This window comes from Paramisgurnus dabryanus, chromosome 7 (assembly GCF_030506205.2).
Source record: "Paramisgurnus dabryanus chromosome 7, PD_genome_1.1, whole genome shotgun sequence".
In the NCBI taxonomy this organism is placed as follows: domain Eukaryota; kingdom Metazoa; phylum Chordata; class Actinopteri; order Cypriniformes; family Cobitidae; genus Paramisgurnus; species Paramisgurnus dabryanus.
The window spans coordinates 36,508,858-36,534,052 of NC_133343.1; the positions used below are offsets into that span (position 1 = coordinate 36,508,858).

The following is a 25,195-nucleotide window of genomic DNA, read 5'->3' on the forward strand; positions in this document are numbered from 1 at the left end:
GATGGATGGATGGATGGATGGATAGATGACAATCACTGACACATATTTCCTGCACTCTTCCTTAATGCAATATACAAGGAGGATGGATGATAATGCAATATAAAAGGAGGATGGATGGATGAATGGACGGACGGATGAATAATGCTATAAAACAAGGATGGATTGATGGATGGATAGATGATAATGCAATATAAAAGGAGGATGGATAAATGAATGGTAATCCAACATAAAAGGACGAAGGATGGATGGATGATAATCAATATAAAAGGAGGACGGATGGATGGATGAATAATGCAATATAAAAGAAGGATGGATTGATGGATGGATGGATGGATGGATGATAATGCTATATAAAACAAGGATGGATTGATGGATGGATAAATGATAATGCTATATAAAAGGAGGATGGATGGATGGATGACAATGCTATATAAAACAAGGATGGATTGATGGATGGATAGATGATAATGCAATATAAAAGGAGGATTCATGGATGGATGAATGGATGGATGGATGATAATGCAATATAAAAGGAGGATTCATGGATGGATTCATGGATGGATGGAGGATAATGCAATATAAAAGGAGGATGAATGGATAATGCAATATGAAAGGAGGATGGATGGATAATGCAATATAAAAGAAGAATGGATGGATGGATGGATGGATAATGCAAAAAAGGAGGATGGATGGATAATGCAATATAAAAGGAGGATGGTTGGTTGGATGAATGGATGGATAATAATGCAATATAAAAGGAGGATTCATGGATGGATGAATGGATGGATGGATGATAATGCAATATAAAAGGAGGATTCATGGATGGATGGATGATAATGCAATATAAAAAAGGATGAATGGATAATGCAATATGAAAGGAGGATGGATGGATAATGCAATATAAAAGAAGAATGGATGGATGGATGGATGGATGGATGGATAATGCAAAATAAAAGAAGGATGGATGGATAATGCAATATAAAAGGAGGATGGTTGGATGAATGGATGGATAATAATGCAATATAAAAGGAGGATGGATGGATGAATGGATGGATATTAATTCAATATAAAAGGAGGATGGATGGATAATGCAACATAAAAGGAGGATAGATAGATAATGCAATATAAAAGAAGGATAGATGGATGGATGGATGTATAATGCAAAATAAAAGGAGAATGGATGGATAATGCAATATAAAAGGAGGATGATGGATGAATGATAATGCAATGTAAAAGAAGGATGGATGGATAATAATGCAATATAAAAGGAGGATGGATGGATAATATTATATAAAAGGAGGATGGATGGATGGATAGATAGATACACCAACTGACACATATCTCCTGCTCTCTCCCTTAATGCAATATAAAAGGACGACGAATGATGGATGGATGGATATGCAATATAAAAGGATGGATGGATGGATATATAGATTGACTGATGACACCCACTGACAGATATTACCTGCTCTCTCCCTTAATTCAATATAAAAGGAGGATAAAAGAGTAAAAGAAGAGAAGAATACTGACCTCCTGAGTGAGGGGGCGGACCACAGAGTAGCACCACCCCCTGCCCCTCCCTGACAGACACCGAATTCCGCCTGTGAGTTTTGAAGTTTTCCAAGTCTGAAAGAAAAAAAAAGCGATTTTACACAAAAATATAGACAAATTCCCCAGTTAATCACAAAACATTACACATTTCTGGAAAGACTTTTAATTAATGAAAATATATGCAGGGCATGATTTTAGTTTTCTTCAAAAAACCACCTTATGCTACAAACGGTGATCCACAAAGGTGGGGCCTTGGAGAAGCGTGTATAAAGACACGATAAATAGCCAGTAGCTGTACTGGGGGCTATATCACCACCCATTGTGCCTGTTTATTGTGTCTGAGAGAAAGTCAAGGCTTTAACCAACTTGGATTTAAAAAAAAAAAAAAAACGAAAAAGTTTGGGGATGAAAGTTAAAGCAAAAAGATGGGGCCAAAGAGACATCCACTGGGAAGGTGGGGAAGTGTCTAGCATGCATTACAGATATGACATCCTGCTGGTTTTTGAATATCATAGTGAAACTAGATTTCTTCAGTGGAAAATGAGTGGCGCCTGCCCATGCAAAACTCGATGCCAGGATGCTTACGGGTTACGTGTGGTTGCCAGGGCAGGATTATCAGGTTGCTATGGTGTGGAGTTTTTAGTGTGTTGCTGTGCAGGTTCTAGGTAGGTCTGTGTGGTTTCAAAAAGTCTTTTTAGGGCACATCAGTCTTAAACTTAAAACTCAGGAATGTGTGAGTTTTTGTTTTAACATCCACCTTGTGAAAATCACAAATCTGATGCTTTTAAGATTAATAGCACTTCTCTCTTTTCACATGATTTGAAGTATCATTTATGTTTGTTGCATAAACATGTGTGATGAATTACACACTAAATTTTAATTCTTCACACTGGCTGATGTGAAAATGATTTATTTTCTGAAAAAGGATAAAAGCTCAATAAAAGAGCTCCATCTCAAAATATAACATATCTAATCACCAGAGACATTTTATGAGGGTTAACAGATTAGAGGTAAATGTGAGGACAAAATCAATGAGTCCCTCCGAAACAGAAAAGCGCTCTTGCATTCCGCTGCACCCCAACTGAGGCGACGCTCCGTTCAGCGCGAGCCACACACGAGTGATTTTAATGGCTCCTGCGGTTATCAGGCCCCCTTTCAGTTTTATTCATCAGAAAACGTGCCGGCAACCATTACAAAGCCATTCTGAAAGTGCATCAGAAACTAAAATTACCTTTCCTTTGAAACTAATTTATGTTTGACAATTGACAGAAAACAATAACAAGTCAGAACAGCTTCCTGCTTGTTCCCCAGCGCAATTGTTGTCGAAAATCTTCGGGAAAGGCAATTCGTATGGAGGAAGATCGAATGCATGGATGTGCGCCTTGTAAAGTCTCAGGTGGGTGCCGTTGAAAAGCGCTTCATTTCAGAATCCTTTATTGTTTTTGGAAACAAAGCCGAAAAACAATTAGATGCTGTATACCCTACATCCTCAATGAAAGTATAAAAATCTCGGTAACATGTATTACTTTTATCCAACAGCTGCTTTGTCACTGTAGATTTGTGCGTTACAGGAACTTTACTTATTAAACTGTTTAAAATGAGTCACAGGTCATTCATAAAAGGGAAAATGGTGATAAATACAAAGAAGAAAATGCAACAATATAACATCGTAATGATAACAAAATAAACAGCATTATCCTTCTTTGAAAGGGTGAAGAAGAAACATTTTAATATCTTGTTGGCATTTTTTTTTGCATCAAAGGCAGAGCATCCAATCCAATGCTATGATATTTTGGCATAAATTCATCCAAATTAGAAAGATGCCAACATGGGCAGGTTGCATGATATGAATAAAACATGCACAAGAAAAAAAAACTAGAAAATGTAGCTGAAGATGTGTTTGTGAAGCTGGATTTTTTAGATATATATTCTTATATTTATTATTTTAGCAGGTTCATTTAACATTTTCTGTGTAAAAATGATAAAATTATGTTAAAATGCTTTGGCAATGCAACGCCTCTTTTTACTGTGCCAATAAAGCTATTAAATCTTGGCGATGGTCTAACCTCATGTAGTCATTGTAGAAAACCTCTACCATTGTAAGATGGATTGTTAGCAAAAGCCGTATTAAAAATGTTGTTTGATGTTAGGTGTATGCAGTTAAGTTCAAATAAACTGTGTTGTTTAATTTTTATTTCAAAAAACTATTCAAGGCAGCTCTTGGGTCACCACTCCGTGTCCAACGTACAATCCGATTCCTGAAGCAAAACTGGTTTATACGGCTTGAATTAGGACACGGAGAAGAAATTTTAATGCCATCCTTGCTGCAATTTAAGGATCAAAAATACAGATGCTGATGTAAAAAATTTTGCGAGACCAGCAAGCTTTTGAATCCGAAACAGTGAAGTCAGCTTTGCCTGCTCCTGCTGTCATCTTCCTCAAAGCGACTGTGCAGCCACTCAGCTAAAAAGTACATCAAAGTTCAACGTGCTGTTTACTCGAATCGCTCACAACAAGCCAAAGTTTCACAAAATAATTGGGTGCCTCTCAAACCACGGACACTTCAGACCCTGTGAAGCATTTCTCCAGTTAATTTAATTTGCAGCAATGGAGATCAGTGGACATGCAAGTGTTACATGCCAGTTTTTCATTCATGAAATTTATGAACGTTTGATTACAGTGTCATTTTAAACACTTTCAATCATGCATTGCATGTATATCGTTATAAAGGCCTACAGCTATATTATGTATTTTAAATATCAAAAGTTGGGTTTCCATCCAAATGTGAAGCAAAAAAAAGAAAAGCGAATGCGAATTAGGTGCATTTCCATCAGGTTGGAATGGAAACAGGACTGCATGTGGTCACGATGAGGCAAGTTATTAATTTATAAGAAGTGCAGCTTGTAATTGCAAAACTAAATGGTGTGCACCAAAAAAGGAATGCAGCATTTTTGATGCAGGCACTAGCAGCAAGGGCATTAGGATGACATCAAGCCCCATATGGTAAAGACAACATCAGCGGATGACATTTTAAAGTCGTCATGAAACGAAAGTGATTATCCTCAATTCCGCAGGACTTGATTTTATCCATCGAGAACTGGTTGGCTTTTTGGAAGTTGGCCGTTGCTAACAAAACACGAGGACGATCAACTGGAGCGAATGCTCAATAGCCCGTCCACATGACAAGAAGACAAGTTGTTTTGATGGGGACTGAAAGTTAATGTTTTCAATTAACTCTTTCCATGCCATTGACAAGTTATCTTGTCAATTAAGAGAAAACATTTGCATAAAAAACAAGTTCCTGAAGAATTTTTATGTTAATCTGCAATACCACGATTATCCACTATCCATTTCATAATTAATAAAAAACTGAAGCCAAAACATTATTTACTCATTTTAAACTCTATGTTTGTTTTGTAAATCATTCTGAATCTGATCTCTAAAAAAAATAAAAATTAAATTAATTTTTTGTAAAATTTTTATTTTTAAAGGTGCAGTGTGTAAATTTTTGCGGTATCTAGTGGTGAGATTGCGAATTGCAACCAATGGCTCAGTCCACTGCTCACCCCTCACTTTTGAAACACATAGAGAAGCTACGGTAGCTGCCACCAGAAAAACATGTCATTGTCGGAGACAACTTAGTAAAAAAGTTTGTCCGTTAAGGGCTTCTGTAGAAACATGGCGGCACAAAATGGCGACTTCCACGTAAAGGGACCCTCATGTATGTAGATAAAAACGTTTCATTCGAAGGTAATAAAAACATAATGGTTCATTATAAAAAGGTCTTTATACACCCCTGATAATATAGTTTTGTATATTATTTTGCATTTCTTTCAAGAGATCTTTTTAAAAATTACACACTGCACCTTTAAAGAAAAATACCTGTATTAAAGAGTTTCTTAAGCAGAGACAAAATATAGTTAGGATGAAAAGGTTTTTCCCCTTTTTGTTTGTTTGTTTAAAAAATGAGGGTATTTTCTTTTATTTGATATATTGTTATGTTTATATATTTTTATAAGAAATTTTTCTTGGAGGGCATTTTTGGAAACTTTTGTAAAAATGACAAAAAATGCTGGTAGGCAACTTTTCAAAAATGTCTGGCAGGGAATGAGTTAAAAATTATGAGAGCACATAAATTAAAAAAATATGGGGGGAAAATTAATTAAAAAAGTAAATTAATCAATAAGTAATTTTAAAACAGTACAATTCTCCATAAAATAAAAAAATACATTTTATTTTGAAATTAAAATTTTTAAACTTATACAACTTGAATTAATAAGTCCTTTCAAGTTCTTGACTTGCAGTTGGTATAAATAAAAAATAATAATAAAGTTGAATGGACTAATGGAGTTTTTACAGCTTAATTTTTTATAGCAACTTCTAACTAGTCAAAATAGTTGAGATGACTTATTAATTCAAGTTGTCTAAACTTAAACATTTAAGTGCAAAATTACATTTAATTTACAAGAAGAAAACACATATATTTTTCATGTCTCATAAGAATGCTCCTAACTAACAATGTCATCTACCTTGTTAACAAGTACACAACCTGTGAAAATAATAAAATAAACAAAAATGGCTTGTTCTGTTGGACATGAGGTCTATAAAATATTGACTATTCTCATCCATTCTAAACAAAGCCTATATTAAGCAGTAATAACTATAACATCACAGCATGCTAACCAATGCCATTTAATGGCACATATTGCATAAATCTGAGAAATTAACCCATATTAACCTGCACCCTGATGCTTCAGTGGTGTCACCCGCAGCACTGATCCAGTAAAGAGGCTTTTATTAGCTAAATCAATGCTAAATCTTCTTCACTCCCCGCTATCACTTAGCCCTAAACGCAGGCCACTGATTGGTTCTGCTTGAGGGACAAATTTAAATGTGAAATTATGGAGCTCAATGGTTTATGAAGAGAACTATGAGGTCAGAAAAGATGTGTCACTTTGGCTAGAGGACAAGTCTATTAGAAGGCTTTGCCTAATTATTTCTTAAAACATAAATTTCCTTTTAACCCCAGGAGCCAATAGCAATCTGAAACACGGGTCTTCTATTACGAAAAGCAATCCTCTAGCATTTTTCACAGATTAATATGTGACTTTGTGGTAAACCTCGTACACCTCTGCAATGAGCAGTTTGTAATGAAGGAGTAATTTCTGTAATTGCTTTTTCACTGCAGAGAGAGCCAACACCAATGAACTGTTGAATGCATGCTGTTTTTTTATTTTGAACGCATGATAAGAAAGTGAAAAGGAATTAGACTAAATTACAATTACACCCGCGTTGACTTTAGTCGTTGGTCTAAGTTATTGTGCGCCTTTAAAATGTCCTTTGTGCAAGGAAAATACTTTTATAATTGAAGCAGCGCTTAAATTAAACATAAAAACCGTACAAGGACAGCTGGGCCTTTTCCCCTAAAGCGTACCAAACGCTCGGCTTACAAAGGCCATCGAAATGAATTCAAGTCACAGATGTGTCATGAATTGTACAAAGCTTATTGACAGATTGTTAATACTTGTAATACTTGCGAGCTAATTACCCTTATGAATGTCGGGGCACAGACGGGAATGAGCCTTGATAATTATTCATCATTTGTTCATATTAATGTGGCACAATGTCACGCTTCTTTGTTTTCCGAGGAAATTACGGAAATTCCGATTCTATCTGTTTTCAGTATCTAGTTCACGTTAACCGTAATTTTATTTATAAAATGCGGCATACAGCAGGAATATGAACTAGGGACGCAGGTGTGTGGGAGATACGAGTGGAAGTGAGCCCTTGAATTTCACATTACAAAAAATGATTGGGCTCTAAGGGTGACAATAGTGTGGGCAAGAAAATCTTATATAAAAACTAAATATGTTTTATATATAAATAACTTTGACACAGTAAGGTGTATTACACAATATAGGTCAATTAATAAAATTATTAATATATTAAATAGGAATGTGATCATGATCTTTGGACAACCTTAAATACTGTTTTTTGCTTCCCAAATACTAACCCTACTGACAACATCTGACACACTTTTTTAGCATGGTGCGAATTTTATAATGCAGATTATCTCCAAAATTAGTATCGTTCTTTAAGTCAAATGTGACTAAACTTCAAGCAAAATCCCACTGTAAAAACCGAGACGATGGGAATCACAAAAAACAACCAAAAAACAGCACTTGGGCACTCATGATTATAACCCTATTGGATTCAATCTCGAAATGATGGGCAGGCAACAAAGGGCCAGGCTGGCACTTTCATGTCAATGAAACACAAGATGTTAGATAAAAGCCTAACAGAAGCCATACAATTGAGAGCCTACAAGAACAAAGTGGACAAACACATTCAACATCTAAGGTAGTGAATTAATTTGAGATGGAAAAAATGGTTTTTGGGGTATATTTTGGATAGAGATAAAAGCTGAAGTGATTTTGAGAGGGGACATGCAGCGAGGGTGCAGCCGGGCCGGGCCGCTGAATCTTCACGTCGCTATGTTTATTTATGTTTTTGGACAGGGGGGTTACAAGTGGTGCCGCTGGCCACTCCATATACGCAACCAAAAAGAGCAAAGGCACTATTGTTGTTTAAAGTACTCAGGGGTCTGTCTTCTTCAGGATGGCACGCAACTGAGGGATTTCAAAAAGAATGGATGCGTGTGCTAGAAAAAAATATAGAGAGAGAGTTCAACACATGCTTCTTTTAACAGTACACGGCTGAAAGCATTTCCTTCTCTGGTTCCCCCGAAGAAATGTGACATAACTGCACGCAGCGCCAACCACTTGCTTGAAAGGACAACTTTACAAAAGAATACATCACCATTTGGTCCGATCCAGATGGTAGTCATTGAAGCAGTTCATGCTAAGGAAATGTGATGTTGTAATTTTTATTTTTCAGTAAAAAATTTACAAATAACCTAGCTAAACACATGAATGAATGAATGAATGAATGAATTTCTTCCATCACATTACAAAGCACATATGTATTTTTCACCCGAGTAACAGGTAAAAAACACATTCAGACGGAGGAATGAGGCATGGAACATGACATCACATGAGCTATTTCCCATTCTGCAATTCATAACAACTCGAAATGAAGAAAAACGAGGCCGCTGAGGAACTTCCAGCTACGCGCAAACCATCTGACGGGATGTACAGTAATCTAAATGAACCTGACTATCATGCACCGTCACCGTGGGCGATTTTTAAATGCCAGCATAACTTATCATGCTTCTCGTAAGCCGTCGTGCCTTTATAAAGACTGGTGATTCACACGACCATTCCACCGCAGGAAGTAGACGAAACGCTCTCATTGGAGTGCTAGAAAAACTCCGGCTCGCTGTCAAATAAAAGGGAATCCTTTAAGATACTTCACTTCTGTTGATTAACTCATGTCACGCGTTCTCTCTTTTCCTATCACTTAACTTCTCAAATTTTCTCAAAGTTTTGTTATTTAAGGCAATTTTTGTATTACCGCATACCTTATCTGAAGCAGGATACAATTCACAAAATATAAAGTTGCATATAAAATGTTACTCTGGTATTAAAAAGTATTTAAGACCAGCATACAAAATCACTTTATACAAAATACCCTTTGTGATAACTTTACCCTGCTGAAAAACACAGCATCAAACCAGCGTGGACCAGCATGGGAATTATGCTGGTCTATGCTGGTTTAGCTGGTGGTCACCAGCATACCAGCACCACTGGTCTTGATGGTATGACCAGCATGGGATGCTGGTGCTAATGCTGGTTTGGTGCTGGTATAGCTGGTGCTAATGCTGGCTTGGTGCTGGTTTAGCTGGTGTTCACTAGCAAACCAGCACTAAACACAACATATGCTGGTCTTGCTGGTATGCTGTTTTTTCAGCAGGGTACTGTAAAAATTAGATCTTGTGATAACTACTGTGACAATAAACCCATGTGATAACTTTCCTCTATCCACTAGCAGTTGTGATATCTTCCCTGTGACAACTAGCCCCTGTGATAACCTCCGCTGTAACAGCTAGCCCCTGTTACAACTAGCCCCTGTGACAGCTAGCCCCTGTGATACTTTCCTTGTGACAACTAGTGTGACAATTAACCTATGTGATAACGTTCCGGTGACAGCTAGCCCATGTGTTATTTTCCATGTGACAACTAGCCCCTGTAATAACATTCTCTGCGACAACTAGCCCCTCCATTTAACCTATGTGATAATGTTCCTGTGTCAACTAGACACTGTGAAATCTTCCCTGTGACAACTAGCCCCTGTGATAACTTTACTGTTACAACTAGCTTTTGTGATTACTACTGTGACAAATAACCCATGCAATAACTTTTCTGTGACAACTAGCCACTGTGATAACTTCCCTGTGACAACTAGCCCCTGTGATAACTTGAGTGTGACAATTAATTATTGTGTTAAATACTGTGACAATTAACCAATGTGATAACTTTCCTCCCTGCTGAAAAAAACCCGTATCAAACCAGCATGGGAATTATGCTGGTCTATGCTGGTTTAGCTGGTGGTCACAGCATACCAGCACCAAAACACAACATATGCTGGTATGACCAGCATGGGATGCTGGTGCTAATGCTGGTTTAGCTGGTGCTAATGCTGGTTTGTTGCTGGTTTAGCTGGTGCTAATGCTGGTGCTGATGCTGGTTTGATGCTGGTTTAGCTGGTGTTCACTAGCAAACCAGCACCAAAACACAACATATGCTGTCAATTAGCTTTTGTGATAACTACTGTGACAATTAACCCATGTGAAAACTTTCCTGTGTCAACTAGCTCTTGTAATATCTTCCCTGTGTCAACTAGCCCTTGTGAAATAATTCCTGCGACAAATAGCCAGCCCAGTCTCTATAAATTTCGTTATATAGTCACGTATTTTTTTGATTCTTTTTTCGTGCTATTATCACAAAATTTCTTGTTTTTTCGTGATCGTATAACGAATTCCTGTTTACGTGTGATTATCACGTATTGGTTACTCAACTGTTTTGTCCTATTTTCTTACCATTGTCGCTTCGGTTTAGGGTTAGATTTACATAAAATGACATCCCTACCCAATCCCAACTCTAACCCTAACGCCAGGCGACATATAAAAAAATAAATCAGAAAAAAATAGTATAACCCAATATATAAAGTGACTTTCTAATGCAAGCACCAAATCTAACCCTAAACCGAAGCGACAATGGTTTAAAAATAGGAAAAAGCAGTTGGGTAACCAATACGTGATAATCACACGAAAACAGGAATTCGTTATACGATCACGAAAAAACACGAAATTTCGTGATAATAGCACGAAAAAAGAATACAAAAATACGTGACTATATCACGAAACTTTGTGAGACTGGGTAGCAAATAGCCCTGTGATACTTTGCTTGTTACAATTAGCCCCTGTGATAACTTTCCTGTGTCAACTAGCCCTTGTAATATCTTCCCTGTGATAACCTCCCCAGTAACATCTAGCCCCTGATTTCTCCTATTTAACTATACTGGAGATGTGGTAAATATTCTCTGTACCTGAGACCAAAATGTGTCAGCAAGTTGTTAATGAAACAGATTTCTTGCTACATGTCAAAGATCTTTGTTATTATATAGACCCCAGAAAATATGAAGAAAAAAAAGTTATACGTGAAATACGATTAAGACGCAGCACACGGTCGTCTCTATCAGTGGCGCTTTAATTAAAAACATTTTTTTGCAATTCCCCAGAATGCAATTACTGCTTTAGGGACCGGCGCATCGGAACCGACAATTTTTCTCATTTCCTATGCATCTACTGACAAGCCTTTCAGTATCTGCTTAATTCACCCAATCCTATTCACAGAGAATTGGGAAAAGAAAACATTTTATCACATTCAATGAAAGTCTCTTTTATAAACAGTACTTTTGATCATTTGAAAGCAGACAAAAGCACCGTTCAAGCTTACACCAAAGTAACTGTAAATGTATTTTTTTCACACATTAAGAAAAGGCAGAGCTGTTTAGAGACAAATGTTTTTAAAAGACACAACTAGTTCAAACGCTACCTATTATTCCTAAACCCAGCACCGGTAGAAAGCTGCTAAATGTCTACATTAACTAAAAAATGTCATTTTGTATATATTTACAGACCTTGAGCACAATTTCTTGCATTGAGATATTCCTCACTGAAGGTGGTGTGAAATACTCTACTGTATGTATCAAAATGCTCATCCTTTTTGAAATAGCCAAAAGGCTATAGTTTAACATACATCAAAGACATTTACCATGATGTGCGCATTTCAATTGCCAGTCGAAGGCATATGGTATTTATAATTTACACGGAGGGGATGCTTTCAATGCAGAGAGCATTTCAATGGACTACAATTTGGATACGCTCATAAGTGCAATGTGAGTTGTCAACTTTTAGGAGCACACAGACATACAGATGACCTCAAAGCTTTAAGACGTGAACTAAAAGCCACAAAACTTCAATTTTGATTTTATAGGTACAGTCAGCTTTACGTTGTGGTCTGAAGCGCTGAGAGCTCTTAACCGCATTAGAACATCGGAAATGCGACTTCTCAACTTCACCTTTTCGCATTCTCATGCACGCCATCGCCTCCGACGAATTCTCCCGCATTAGACACCAAATTAGAAAATATCCCATTTAATAACATCAGCTGCCCTTTAAATTATTCTCTTGAACCTGTAGCACTCCATCATGCGGCGGAGTTAATTAAGCTATGGTGAGCGTAATAAAGAAGATGGATGTGAAGCTGTAAGAGACACGTGCCCCCACCATGCGACAACAACTGGAGCTCGGTAAGGTCAGAGACTGACGATTGATGGATCTGTCAGCCAATCGTCTTACGATGTCAGTGACCCCCCACCTTCCCCCCTCCAAGGAATTGGATCGTCCCTGCACGGGAATGCCATCACTAACACATCAGGTGTGGCCTATCTGAGAATGCGGCGCATCAGAATTGAACTGCCAAGAACCAATCGGTCATTTGTTAGCCGTATGATACAGTAAGATGAGTCAGCCAATCGGTGTACTTTTTGGTTTTAACAAAGTCGCCAAATTGCAGACATGATTAATTTTTATTCGGGGAGACACTTTTACAGAACATATACAATATACTGTATACTTTTTTGTGTGTTAATGTTAGATAGCATATACTGTATACTGTGATAACAAAGCTGAAGTCATTATTTACAATATTTCATTTATTTGAGATTGAAATTAAATATTGAGATCAAACTTTCACATCATAAGATTATGAGACTTTAGCCTTAATGTTTCTGTAAGCGTATTATACAGATTCACAAATGCATAACCAGATTAAATGGACTGAAAATGGCAGCTGCAATGCATTTGACTGTAGCTCAATTGGTGGAGCACTGTTTCAGCAGCCCAAAAGGTCATGGGTGTGACACACATACTGATATAATGCATATGCTGTTTTTAGAGAAAAGTGTCTGCCAAATGCATGAATGTAAATGAAACACTTTAAGATTTTGTTGCTCATTGGTATTTAATTCAACTAGGAAAGTGCATTATAAACATTTTAAACAGTAGTGTGCTTCATTGTCCACATGACCTCATTAGGCTGAATGAATGCTTTATTCAGCAGATTAAAGCCCTATTTAGACAGTAATTGTTTTTCATGAGGATGTCTGTAAAAATATATTTGAATGCCTCTGCCGCAATAAAACTCATGCATTTGGATGAAGATCAATTTGTGGAGTTTAAAAATCGAAAAACCTGGCAATGCGCTGCACGTGTGGTCAATTAAATTATTATTTACATGACCCGGATATTGATTATATGCAATACTGTTGTGTAACTGAATACATTTTAAAATTGTATTTAGCACTTGGTGCTGATGTAACAGATTTGTAATTTCACACAAAATCTCTCCATTTATCAATTCATATAATTACAGTATTTTGTATTTTGGCAATCATTTTAATATTTATTTCTGTTATTTAAGCTGTTTTCTATGCTTATATGTGCATTTCTTCTGTGTTTGTTGTAATTGTTAAATATGGTACGTGGCCCCTTTAACAGTAAGAGTATGTTGTGGTTACGGTTGCTTTCATTTAGTTTGCGCTAAACTAGAATTGATTTCTTGTAATTAGTATGTATCTTTGTAAAAAATGCTATTTAATGTTACTGAAACACGAATGGAGATTGTGTAAGTAACATCAAATATGTTATAATGGGAAAAATCTAGTTTATGATTGTCTGGATCTTGTGGCTTAAAGGGATAGTTCGGCCAAAAATTATATTAAACCCATGATTTACTCACCCCCAAGCTGTCCGAGTTGCATATGTCCATCGTTTTTCAGACAAACACATTTTCGGATATTTTATAAAATGTTTTAGATCTTTCAGTTGATTAAATGTAATGTTACGGGGTCCACCCATAGTCCACGACCTTCAAGTCCAAAAAAAGTGCGTCCATCATTCACAAATTAAATCCAAACGGCTCCAGGATGATAAACAAAGGTCTTCTGAGGGTAATCCGTGCGGTGTTGTTGTAGAAATATCCATATTTAAAACTTTATTAACGTAAATAAATACCTTCCGGTAGCGCCGCCATCTTAGACTCCTCTGTATTCAGAAGAGAGTATTAGCGTAGTGTACGCACTTTTCTTAGTGACGTATGACAAATTCGGAGGGCGGGGGCACAGAGCAGCAGCAGAGTAGCCTCCGTAGGCTGCGTAAGCTCTCATCCTGAATGCGGACGCGACTAAGATGGCGGCACTACCGGAAGGTATTTATTTTCGTTAATAAAGTTTTAAATATGGATTTTCTACAACAACACCGCACGGATTACCCTCAGAAGACCTTTGTTTATCATCCTGGAGCCGTTTGGATTTAATTTGTCGTGGACTATGGGTGGACCCCGTAACATTTCATTTAATCGACTGAAAGATCTAAAACATTTTATAAAATATCCGAAAATGTGTTTGTCTGAAAAACGATGGACATATGCAACTCGGACAGCTTGGGGGTGAGTAAATCATGGGTTTAATATCATTTTTGGCCGAACTATCGCTTTAAAAGTGTATCATTATTATTCTTTTTATTATTTATAAATTTTTTCTGTGTAAGATATGTATATTAATTTAGTAAGGTCTGTTATCTGTCTCCCCTTGTTATATATGTTATGTCATGTTGTATGCTTTCTTTTATTTAATGCTCAGTGAAAATGCAATAAAAACAATAAAAAACATCAAGTATGTACTGAATTCATTAAAACAAAATATTAAATATTGTTGATCTCTAATCACATGCAGCTTATTTTAAAACGGAAATATATTAATTTAGTTTGTGCCAAATGCGGTGAAGAAGACGTCTGTGTTGATTGTGGAATTAATGCCATGGATTGAGTTTTTTATTAATTTTCTTTTTATTCATTCACTATAAAAAAAGAAAAAATGTGTTTGAGGAATTCTGTCTCCTTAATTATCATCACAACTCTGAGCGAAGGTGAGGAATGGTCACACTGATAACAGACATTTTTTTTTAAATTCTTCTCTTTATTTGCATCAGCTCCCACTTGCTGTAGTAGAGCAATGACAGATTGTGACCATACTTTTCATCATTTCAGTTATGAAGATGTCAATGTTTAAAATGCTCGCAAAGAAAGTAGCTTCACTTCATAGCACTGATATGTTCCCTTTAAGTGTGTGAGACACAGTGTTGGAGAAACAGAGAAACTGGATGACCAGGTTATTCCTCAGGGAAGCATTTCCATTTCCACCATGTTATCAGGAGGCAAACACAGAGGTTTACATTGTCTGGACTCGATGTTCTGTTTGTTTGGATATGAACTGTGCTGCTGGTTTGATCAGCGATCATAGACTTACATGCAAAGGTAAGACTGGCCTCCCTGCTGACGATTGTCCCGAAGGAGTTGGCTGCCAGGCACTGGTAGGTCCCAGCGTCCTCGTCTTTGTTAAGATGGGTGATGCGAAGGTTGCCTCCAGTGAGGCTGTGGTGAGATCCGGGTTTGGGGCTGATCAAGGTTCCATTTAGCTTCCACCTGCAAAACAGAAGGCACACGGTTTAGATAAGAGCTATGCCAAAAAAACAATACGAAACAGAACATCTGGTGAAACTACCCGTAGGAATGAAAAATCACACGAGATCTTTTTTGGGACTTTGTTAGACAGTGATGAATATTCAATGAGAAGAATTCTTTTCTTTTGAGGAAAATGCTTATGTCAAATGTGTCCTTCAGAATAAGAGTTTCAGAAGTTTCAATGATGTCTTAATTTGAGCTCAGATTTGCCATGATATGAGTTTTTGGCATCGAACATAATAGATTTCAATATGAAACTTACTTTTCTCATTACAATTCTTCCGTGAAGAAATTATTGGAGCTGTACTGTTATAGGTCCATACTCTTACAGTATGTGGGCAAACCTTTTCCTCAGAAGGTACTACACTTTAAGAATGTGGTCAAAATGGTCCCACGCTGTCACTAAGTCAGTACCTTTTAAAAAGACCCTAATATGTATCATTTAGGTATGTATACATTTGGTACCAATATGTTTCTTTGAGGTACTAATATGAACTCTTTGGTACCAATATATACCTCTATACTAATAAACTCTTTAGGTGCAAATGTGTAATGAGAGTATAGTTCCTAGCCATATCTGCCTAGATTTTAAAAAGGAAAAATATCGAAACTCTTTGGTCATTTTTGAGCACGATGCTAATGGTCTAATCAGATTCAATGGATTATGCTAAGCTATGCTAAAAGTGGTAGCGCCAGACCCGGAGATCAGCTGAATGGATTCCAAAACTGTAAAAATCAAATGTTTAACTCTAGGGAAGCTGAAAAATTTTAAAAGGGTATCATTTTTAACCATTTTTCAGACAGTGTACGATAATATGTCTTGACTATGAAGTATATGAACATTTTAGATGCATTTAAAATGTATAAATGTCATTGCATTAGATAAAATATCAACCTACAAGGCACTTATTTAATACTTAAAATAAAGATTATATTAACCTTTTAAAAAGTTTATCTAATAGACATATGTTACTGTAGTTTAATAAAACATACAAAAAATATTATGGGAATTAATTAAGTTAATTAAGACAATAATTACAATATGTGACAGTGATGAAACTCTAACTGTACAAATATCTAACTGGGGCTACTGTTTATAATGCCAAATAAATACACTTTAATTCTGAAAAGCTAATGTGTTTGTATTCATAAAAAAATATAAAATGTTTTTGGGGAAATTGGTTTCTAAACTCTCAGAAAAAATGGCACAAAAGCTGTCACCGGGACGGTACCTTTAAAAAGGTCCTAATATGTACCATGAAGATGAAGCTTATTTTTGAGGTATTACTATGAATTTAGGTACAAAGGTGTACTATTTGAAAAGGTATCTTTTTTCATAATGCAGGTCTGATTACAAACATTATGGTTCAGCTTAAAGGCAGGGTGCATGATCTCTGAAACCCAATTGTGACATTTGTAATCACCCAAACAAACACGCCTCTACCCCAATATAATCTGGATCTTCTCACACATACACAACCCAGGCAACGATGTTGGTTAGTAGACATGTTCCTTTACTGCTGATTGGCTGAAAGTGTGTTTTGGTACTCGGCCCGACTCCCTTTTCAAAAGCGTTTTTTAAAAATCATGCACCCTGCCTTTAAATTAAATTAAAGTTATCTAGAAAACATATGGCATAAAACAACGATGTAAGCATTCGAGGAAGATCGCTTTGCACAACTATTGACGTGCCAACTGGGTGCTGGCAGGCAAGTGGGTACAAATCTGGGCTGGTGAAACAAACGTTCAATGTGTGATTCGACTGCAAGACAACTGGTGAAGAACACGGAGTTGTTAGATTCACTTGTATCATTGGACCCCTGAGTGAAGCATTTAGCACACTACACTAACTCCAAAGGGACTGTCCCTGCAATTAGTACACTGTAAAATTACTTAGCATAAAACGTGTCTGCTAAATGAAACCCAACCAGCTGTAGTCCTGATAGCCCAGATTTTTTTCCTTTACAAAGATTAATGCCCACAAAGGCACGGTTTGTGACCATTCATCATGTTGGACACCGAGTCATACAGCATCAGATCTGAGCTTCATCATTGCAAAAGACCAATTAAAACAAATAGCCGTAGCGCACACCATAGCATTCTATAGCGCTCAGTGTCATCAAAATGGGAGTTTATAGAGATTACTAAAAAAAACTCTGAACCCACATCCAGTCAAAAGGCCTTATTAAAACACACAAGCTGCCCAATCAATACAATCAAATCTTTCTAGAAAGGTTTATTCATTTATAACACATCTAAAATCTCTCTTTCTTTTCACTATTGACATCAGTAGTGTTTAATGAAGAGGATATATCATTACTCAAGTGTATGCGTGTGTGTACTGTATGTTTGGCTTGGAAAGGCTGAATATTGAACGTGTCCACACTAATATACTTCAACTTGTTAAAAACCAACTTGTGATGACGTTTGAAGTGGTCCTCACTATTTAAAGGCTCATAAATCAGGTTTCCTTGAAATTTAATAACAATCGACAGGATTTTGTGTGGGTGAGGTTTAGAAGAGGGTTAAGGATACTCCAGTCAATATCATTATCTTAATATAAAAACCATGCATCTACAAGAGGTCTTTAATAAGACAGCTTACACTCACCTAAAGGATTATTAGGAACACTTGTTCAATTTCTCATTAATGCAATTATCTAATCAACCAATCACATGACAGTTGCTTCAATGCATTTAGGGGTGTGGTCCTGGTCAAGACAATCTCCTGAACTCCAAACTGAATGTCAGAATGGGGAAGAAAGGTGATTTAAGCAATTTTGAGCGTGGCAGGGTTGAGTATTTCCCAATCTGCTCAATTACTGGGATTTTCACCCACAACCATTTCTAGGGTATACAAAGAATGGTGTGAAAAGGGAAAAACATCCGGTGTGCAGCAGTCCTGTGAGCGAAAATGCCTTGTTGATGCTAGAGGTCAGAGGAGAATGGGTCGACTGATTCAAGGGCAACTTTTACTGAAATAACCACTCGTTACAACCGAGGTATGCAGCAAAGCATTTGTGAAGCCACAACACGCACAACCTTGAGTCGGATGGGCTACAGCAGCAGAAGACCCCAACGGGTACCACTTACCTCCACTACAAATAGGAAAAAGAGGCTACAATTTGCACAAACTAACTAAAATTGAACAGTTGAAGACTGGAAAAATGTTGCCTGGTCTGATGAGTCTCGATTTCTGTGGAGACATTCAGATGGTAGAGTCAGAATTTGGCGTAAACAGAATGAGAACATGGATCCATCATGCCTTATTACCACTGTGCAGGGTGCTGGTGTAATGGTGTTGGGGATGTTTTTTTGGCACACTTTAGGCCCCTGAGTGCCAACTGGGCATCGTTTAAATGCCACGGCCTACCTGAGCATTGTTTCTGACCATGTCCATCCCTTTATGACCACCATGTACCCATCCTCTGGTGGCTACTTCCGGCAGGATAATGCACCATGTCACAAAGCTCGAATCATTTCAAATTGGTTTCTTGAACATGACAATGAGTTCACTGTACTAATGGCCCCAACAGTCACCAGATCTCAACCCAATAGAGCAGCTTTGGGATGTGGTGGAACGGGAGCTTCGTGCCCTGGATGTGCATCCCACAAATCTCCATCAACTGCAAGATGCTATCCTATCAATATCGGCCAACATTCTTTAAAGAATGCTTTCAACACTTTGTTGAATCAATGCCACGTAGAATTAAGGCAGTTCTGAATTCTAAAGGGGGTCAAACACAGTATTAGTATGGTGTTCTTAATAATCCTTTAGGTGAGTGTTTAAGGTCTGTGCGAGTGTGTATGCATGCTTATTTTACATAGCAATCCTGATTGAGTTATTTATATTAGTTATTAATAGTTTTAAACAAGACTAAAATGCTGTATGTTGCTGTATGGATTTAGTGCCAGAAATAAGTTACTTTTATTGATCTTCTTGCATGGTTTGTCATCAATAACTAATATATCATCTCTCCAGCAATCTCCCAATGGAGAAACTAACTTTCTATAAAAACTTTGCTTGGTTCATATTCACTCTCCACTGAAAAAACAGCCTTTGTGGTTGGCTGCTTCCCAAGCTAGTTAATCTGATCTGTTTTGATGGTTTTAGAATGGTTCTTTTTAAGTGTACACTGGGAGAAACGCTGCAAGACCTGCTAGGTTGCTCGAACACATTTAGTCCAGCAAACCATGTCAAAATCAGTCGCAAATCAAAACAAATCACAGCCGATCAGAACATTGTGTGATTTTCATTTTTGGATGAACTGTTTCTTTAAGAGCAAACGAGAACGCAGATGTGAAAAGTCTAGTTTAGACTGTGAAACATTGATACTGGACTTTCCTAAATGGTGTTTGTAGCTTCACATCTTGTTTTCTTAGCCTGTTTTCACATTTGTATACAAATATGTTTATTTTCCTAAACAAAACAGCCTCCCTAATGTCCCTGTAAGAAGGTCATTTGCAAGCACAACGTCTCTTCACACCAGGACGTCTGTGTTAACCTCAGAAATAACATACAGTAGATGCAGCTCTGTGTTGTTTCTTTTAAGTTTTCGGTGGGGTCTCCTGAGTCTAATTTGAATCTTGTATCTCCTAATTCAAAGATGGGACATTCTTGGTTGTATTTCAGCAGACCTTATGTTTTCCAATGACAAAGGCACAATACTTTAGCCCACAGTGAATAATGCATAGCCTTTAAAAATGCTAGTAGAGATCTTGTCTCCTCTATTCTGTGCAAAATAATACTTTTTAACATGCATACACAAAGTTGTATTGCATAAAATATAAAGTGCAAATTTAAGAAAATTGTGCTAACATTAAATTAGAGCGATCTTGACCACATGTGAACATGAAGTTGACTATAGAAGAAGTCGTCGCACAACGTGGCTATTTGATTTTTGAGATACGGCCTCTTGTGTTGGAGTTATGAACGGTGTGACAACTTACCCATGTAACAACTTAGCTCGCTCTCCCCTATATACTGTATATTGACCGAATGTTTTGAGTGTTTATCTTTATTTAGAAAAGACAATAAAGAGTTACTTTTTTTGCATGTACTTAAGAGGGTATTGCAGCAGCGAAAGAGATTTAAAACTGACTACAGCTGTATCCTTTTCATTGCTACTGTAATCAGGGCCCTATAAAATCCGTTTTATTTTTTCCCAAATTCCGTTTTATTTTTTCCCAAATTCCGTTTTCTCCGTTTTAATTTTAGCAAATTCCGTTTTATCCGTTTTAATTTTTGGCAATTATATTTTTTACCCTTTACTGTTATTTTAGTCATAAAAAGAGTGTGCCTTTAATGTTAATGATTAAAATGTAAATGATTTAGGGAAAAACTGGATAACAGGATTACTTAATGACTATAAAAGATGCATTTACACATGCACATACACACACGCGCCACACACACACAACTCAATTCAATGCATTGTTTAGTGTTGTTGCAACTTCAAGGTGTCAAAGCAGTGGTGCCTTCAGAAGTGCCTAAAACACATCAATCCAGCGGAACGCGATCCATATTTTATACACAATCGCTTGAAATGCATATAACTTTACAAACATACACAGGATAGTGATCTGACTTAGGACAGCATGAGCGCGCAGCTCTTTGCACGTGCGAGCGAAAGAGAGACAGAGAGCGGCGCCATGATCCAGATGATTATATTTTAAATGCGAGGGATAGTTAGTTTGCCTCAGCTCGCTTGAAATGCATAAAACTGAACAAATACATGAGGATTTGTGTTCACACTTCGGACAGATGCGTGAGCGCGTGCACGTGTGAGAGGTGCAGTGAGACAGACGTGGATGAGAGAGTGCATGTATCTTTGCGCTCACTGTGAACAGAGTGTTGACAAAACTTACAAAATAACAGTTCTCCGGTCACATAAAAGTCATGTGAGAACTGCTCGGAACTAAGTGCTTAGCGTCGAATTTCTTAATTTTTTCGCTGACGAAAGCAGAGTCGTGGAGAGCCGCTTCGCCATGGTTTCAGTGTTTTGGAGGGGGTCTGAAATGACGGGAGGGGGCGTGTCGCCCAGATTTACTTCCCCCGGTCTGCATTTACCCAGACATACGTTCGTCTCCCACACAAAAACATAATTTTATTCAAAATATGTAAAATTCCATGAAATTCCACGTTAATACTAGATTCCGTGTTAATTAGCCAATTCTGCGATTCCGTCCGCGATTCCGTGACCGCGGAAATTATAGGGCCCTATGTAATGTGAAATTACTCAACCTAAACATAAGAGCCTGATAAAAAATGCTAAAAAAAACATGCCAGATGCACTTAGAGGGTTTTGCATATATGTAAGGAATAATGGATGACAGGCCGTTGAATTATTCAAAAATAAGCCACACCCAGGGTGTTAATGCAGCGGGTGTGCATTATTTTCTAATAATTAAAAGGACAGAAGTCAATTATTCCGCTTTTATCATGCCTCCACAGACATTCCTCTGGTGGGTGGTTGTTTATTTATTATGACTCAACTTGTATACTTAAATGTTCTGATTTCTTTGTATGAATTTAATATTTGGCTACATCTGGTGAAAATTTTGTGTCATTAGCCCGCTTAGAAATCCCCTTACTCATAAAAATGTTGATGTGTAATTTGCCAAACACTTATTTCCCCCGCTATATATATATATATGTATAATTTGCTGTTTGTCTTTTCTGTTAGTTTCCAGGTGTCCTTTTCAAACTTTGTGTTAGCAAAACAAACTAAAAGTTTCTGAACAATATATATATATTTTTTTAAGTTCCTCATGAAATACTTTTTTCACCACATAGAGCAGCTGGTGATATTTGAAGTGTAAACTCATGCTTTGAATTAAGAATAATGACAACATGATATCCGTAGTGTGATAAAACTTGCAAAAAATGTTGCAACATCCTATGAGTGCAATGACATCTTATTATATAAAACAGCAATGCATTGACACAAGAGAATGGGATGACTGTATGTCAACAGTTATTACTAACCCCCGCCCCTGTGAGAAATGGAAATTTCACCACCTACAGTCCCCATCTTGGGTGACAAAACATCCAGTCCGTGTCACAGACGGCCCGCGTTGTTTTCTTTATCTCCAAGTTCTTTGTGACACATTTGCATGTTCACACCATGCCAATACTTCATTCTTGTTTCATCACGGGGGCCAGAAATATCGCTTCATTCCTTCAGAAATGTAACAGCTTCCGTTCTAAAGATCAATTATCTGCACACAAAGGAGAACTTTGCTATTTGACAGCATGTCAAAAAAAAAAAAAAAACGTTTTTAAAAATCCCTTACCCATATCCCATCTGCTGCTGTAACTATGACTACGGGCAACTCTTTGATTGACAATTCTTCCTTAAATTTGCGTTGAGGTGATGCGAGGATGCTCCGTATCATTCTCTGCTCTCCTTCAAGAACTCAAGGTTCTTTAAGTGAGATAAAGAAGAGCAGTGAATCAGAAGCCGTCTGAAGTTTCAGAGAGTGAAGAAGGGACGTCTTAAGTACAAGGAGAGGTTGGCATGTTCAGATGAAGTGAGCCTGGCAGTATAATTTACAATACGTTGTTAAACTTCAATTATTCCACCTCTTCAGTCTTCTCCCAACTGACACAGTGGGTGTTATAAAGCTCAGATCAAGTGAGATTAACAGAGGCTTGCGTCTTTGGACTTCTGTGGTTTAAGTTATGGTTTTAAATATGTATGAATGGTTGGCCAAGGTTTTTTAATAACTGACAGTAATAACTGGGTGTTCGCTTAACCAACTTCTTGATATCCCCACTGGGTACTTATAAATAGTATTGAAGAGGCATGCTTCACGAAAATTTTTACATATTTTACAGATTGGCTAATTCTCATGGCCATGTCTTCTGTTTCCCCAGTCCAAGTCTCTTATTTTGAAGTTCTGTTTTGTCGTCCATGGGTGTAGTTCACTGGTTCTTGTTAATTGTCTTCCTAGGTGTGTCTCATCTTGTTAACCCATGTGTATATACAGCCCTAGTGTTTACATTGTCTTATACAAGTCGTTGCATGTGAATGTTTCTGGTTTGGATTTGTGGTTGTTTCTAAACAAAAACATAAGTACACTGTTAAATATTTCTGTAGAAATTACAGTATTACTTACTGGCAACAGTTTGCCAAAAACTTACTGTTGATTTAAATTTATGTTATTTACTGGCAACAGTTTGTTCAAAGATAAATAAACATTAACAAGACTTTATCTTTACAGGAAAAAAACAATAAAAAGTACAGCATTATGCAAAGCGTTTCTGAGAATCAAAATAAAAAAAAATTAAACAGGTTGAGGATTTCTCTTTCCCGGAATGCTTTACATGAGGAATCATTTTATTCTGTAAAGACAATGTTAATGTTTAATATTCATTTTCCTTTGACCAACTATAACAATAAATTAGATAAATATACAACAGTTCTCTCTGGTTCTCAAATCTGATTGGGTAAGTAGTAGTATTAGTAGTCTCCGTGATGTCACCCATAAGTTTGTCAAGATTGTTTTTTAAGCTTAAAGTAGGCGGTGTCTGCCATCGCCATCTTGGTCGCGCGTCACCGCACATCACTCGCGGATATCCGAACATGGGTAAAGAGGAGGGACGTGGGTGAAGCTGAGGTGACTGGTTGCTGAAACCACACCCGCTAGGTCGACTCCAGTGACAGCAGTGGCTGTTCAACCGTCACTCAAGTGGCCACGCCCTTAATTATGCAGAATTTTAAGGCTTAATATCATTTAAACAGATGAGTTACAAAAAAAAATCACCCTCTCACAGTTGACATGAAGGGCAAAATTAGCTATACAGACCAAAAACACTTTTTGTACCAGGCTGTAAACATATTATTTTCTACTGTAAGGCTTCAGTCACACCAAAAGCGCTTTAAACGCTTGCAAACGCAAGGCGCGACGCACTGCCTTTTTTAAAAAAAGAGCAGTGCGACGCGGCTTTTCATATTGCTAAGCAACCACCGAGTCAGCTGTCTTGTCAATCAAATATTGAAGCGTGAGCGCTCTTTTGCTGTTAACTGTCATATCAGCAGAAACTTTAAAAAGAGGACGCTTGCTCTGACCTTGTTTGAGGGTGAGAGGTGCACAAACACACAGGAGAGAGTGAGCGAGTGGTGTCCGGTTCTTCAAAGCAACTGTAAACTTCCCTCACCACAACGTAAGGCCCGCCTCTCCCCTCATTCGATTGGACAATGGAAAGACACGAATGACGTCGGGCGCTTCTCCGCTCTCAGCGCTCCTTCAAAAACGCGTGCGCGGCAGGCGGCAAAAAACCGCAAGGCGCTCGGCGCGCATAAACAGCGCGCAAACGCGCCCTGCCCATAGAATATCATTCAAAAAAGGCGCCTGCAACTGCCATAAACGCTATTGGTGTGACTGGCCCCTAAAGTTGGACATTTTAACATGGAGGTCTATGGGAATTGACTCCCTTTTGGTGCCAGCCTCAAGTGGCCATTCGATGTATTGCAGTTTAAATCACTTCCATATTAGAGATCGGAAGGTTGCCCCTCAGTCTCAACAAGTTCCCTAGCTCGTAAATAAGTCTGTGAATCCCAATCGGAAGTGATTATCCCTAAACCCGTCGAAGAT

At 37.5% G+C, this 25,195-nt stretch overlaps 1 protein-coding gene across 2 annotated transcripts in view; it reads right to left on the reverse strand.

Moving 5' to 3' along the window:
* cntn4 (contactin 4) overlaps positions 1-25,195 on the reverse strand; it is a 201,993-nt gene that overhangs the window by 108,900 nt on the left and 67,898 nt on the right. For both annotated transcript variants that reach the window (XM_065279757.1, XM_065279756.2), the window contains exons 4-5: positions 15,382-15,557; positions 1,531-1,626 (exon numbers count right to left, since the gene is read on the reverse strand). In XM_065279757.1, coding sequence (XP_065135829.1) covers positions 1,531-1,626; positions 15,382-15,557 — 272 coding nt within the window. The remainder of the gene's footprint in view (positions 1-1,530; positions 1,627-15,381; positions 15,558-25,195) is intronic.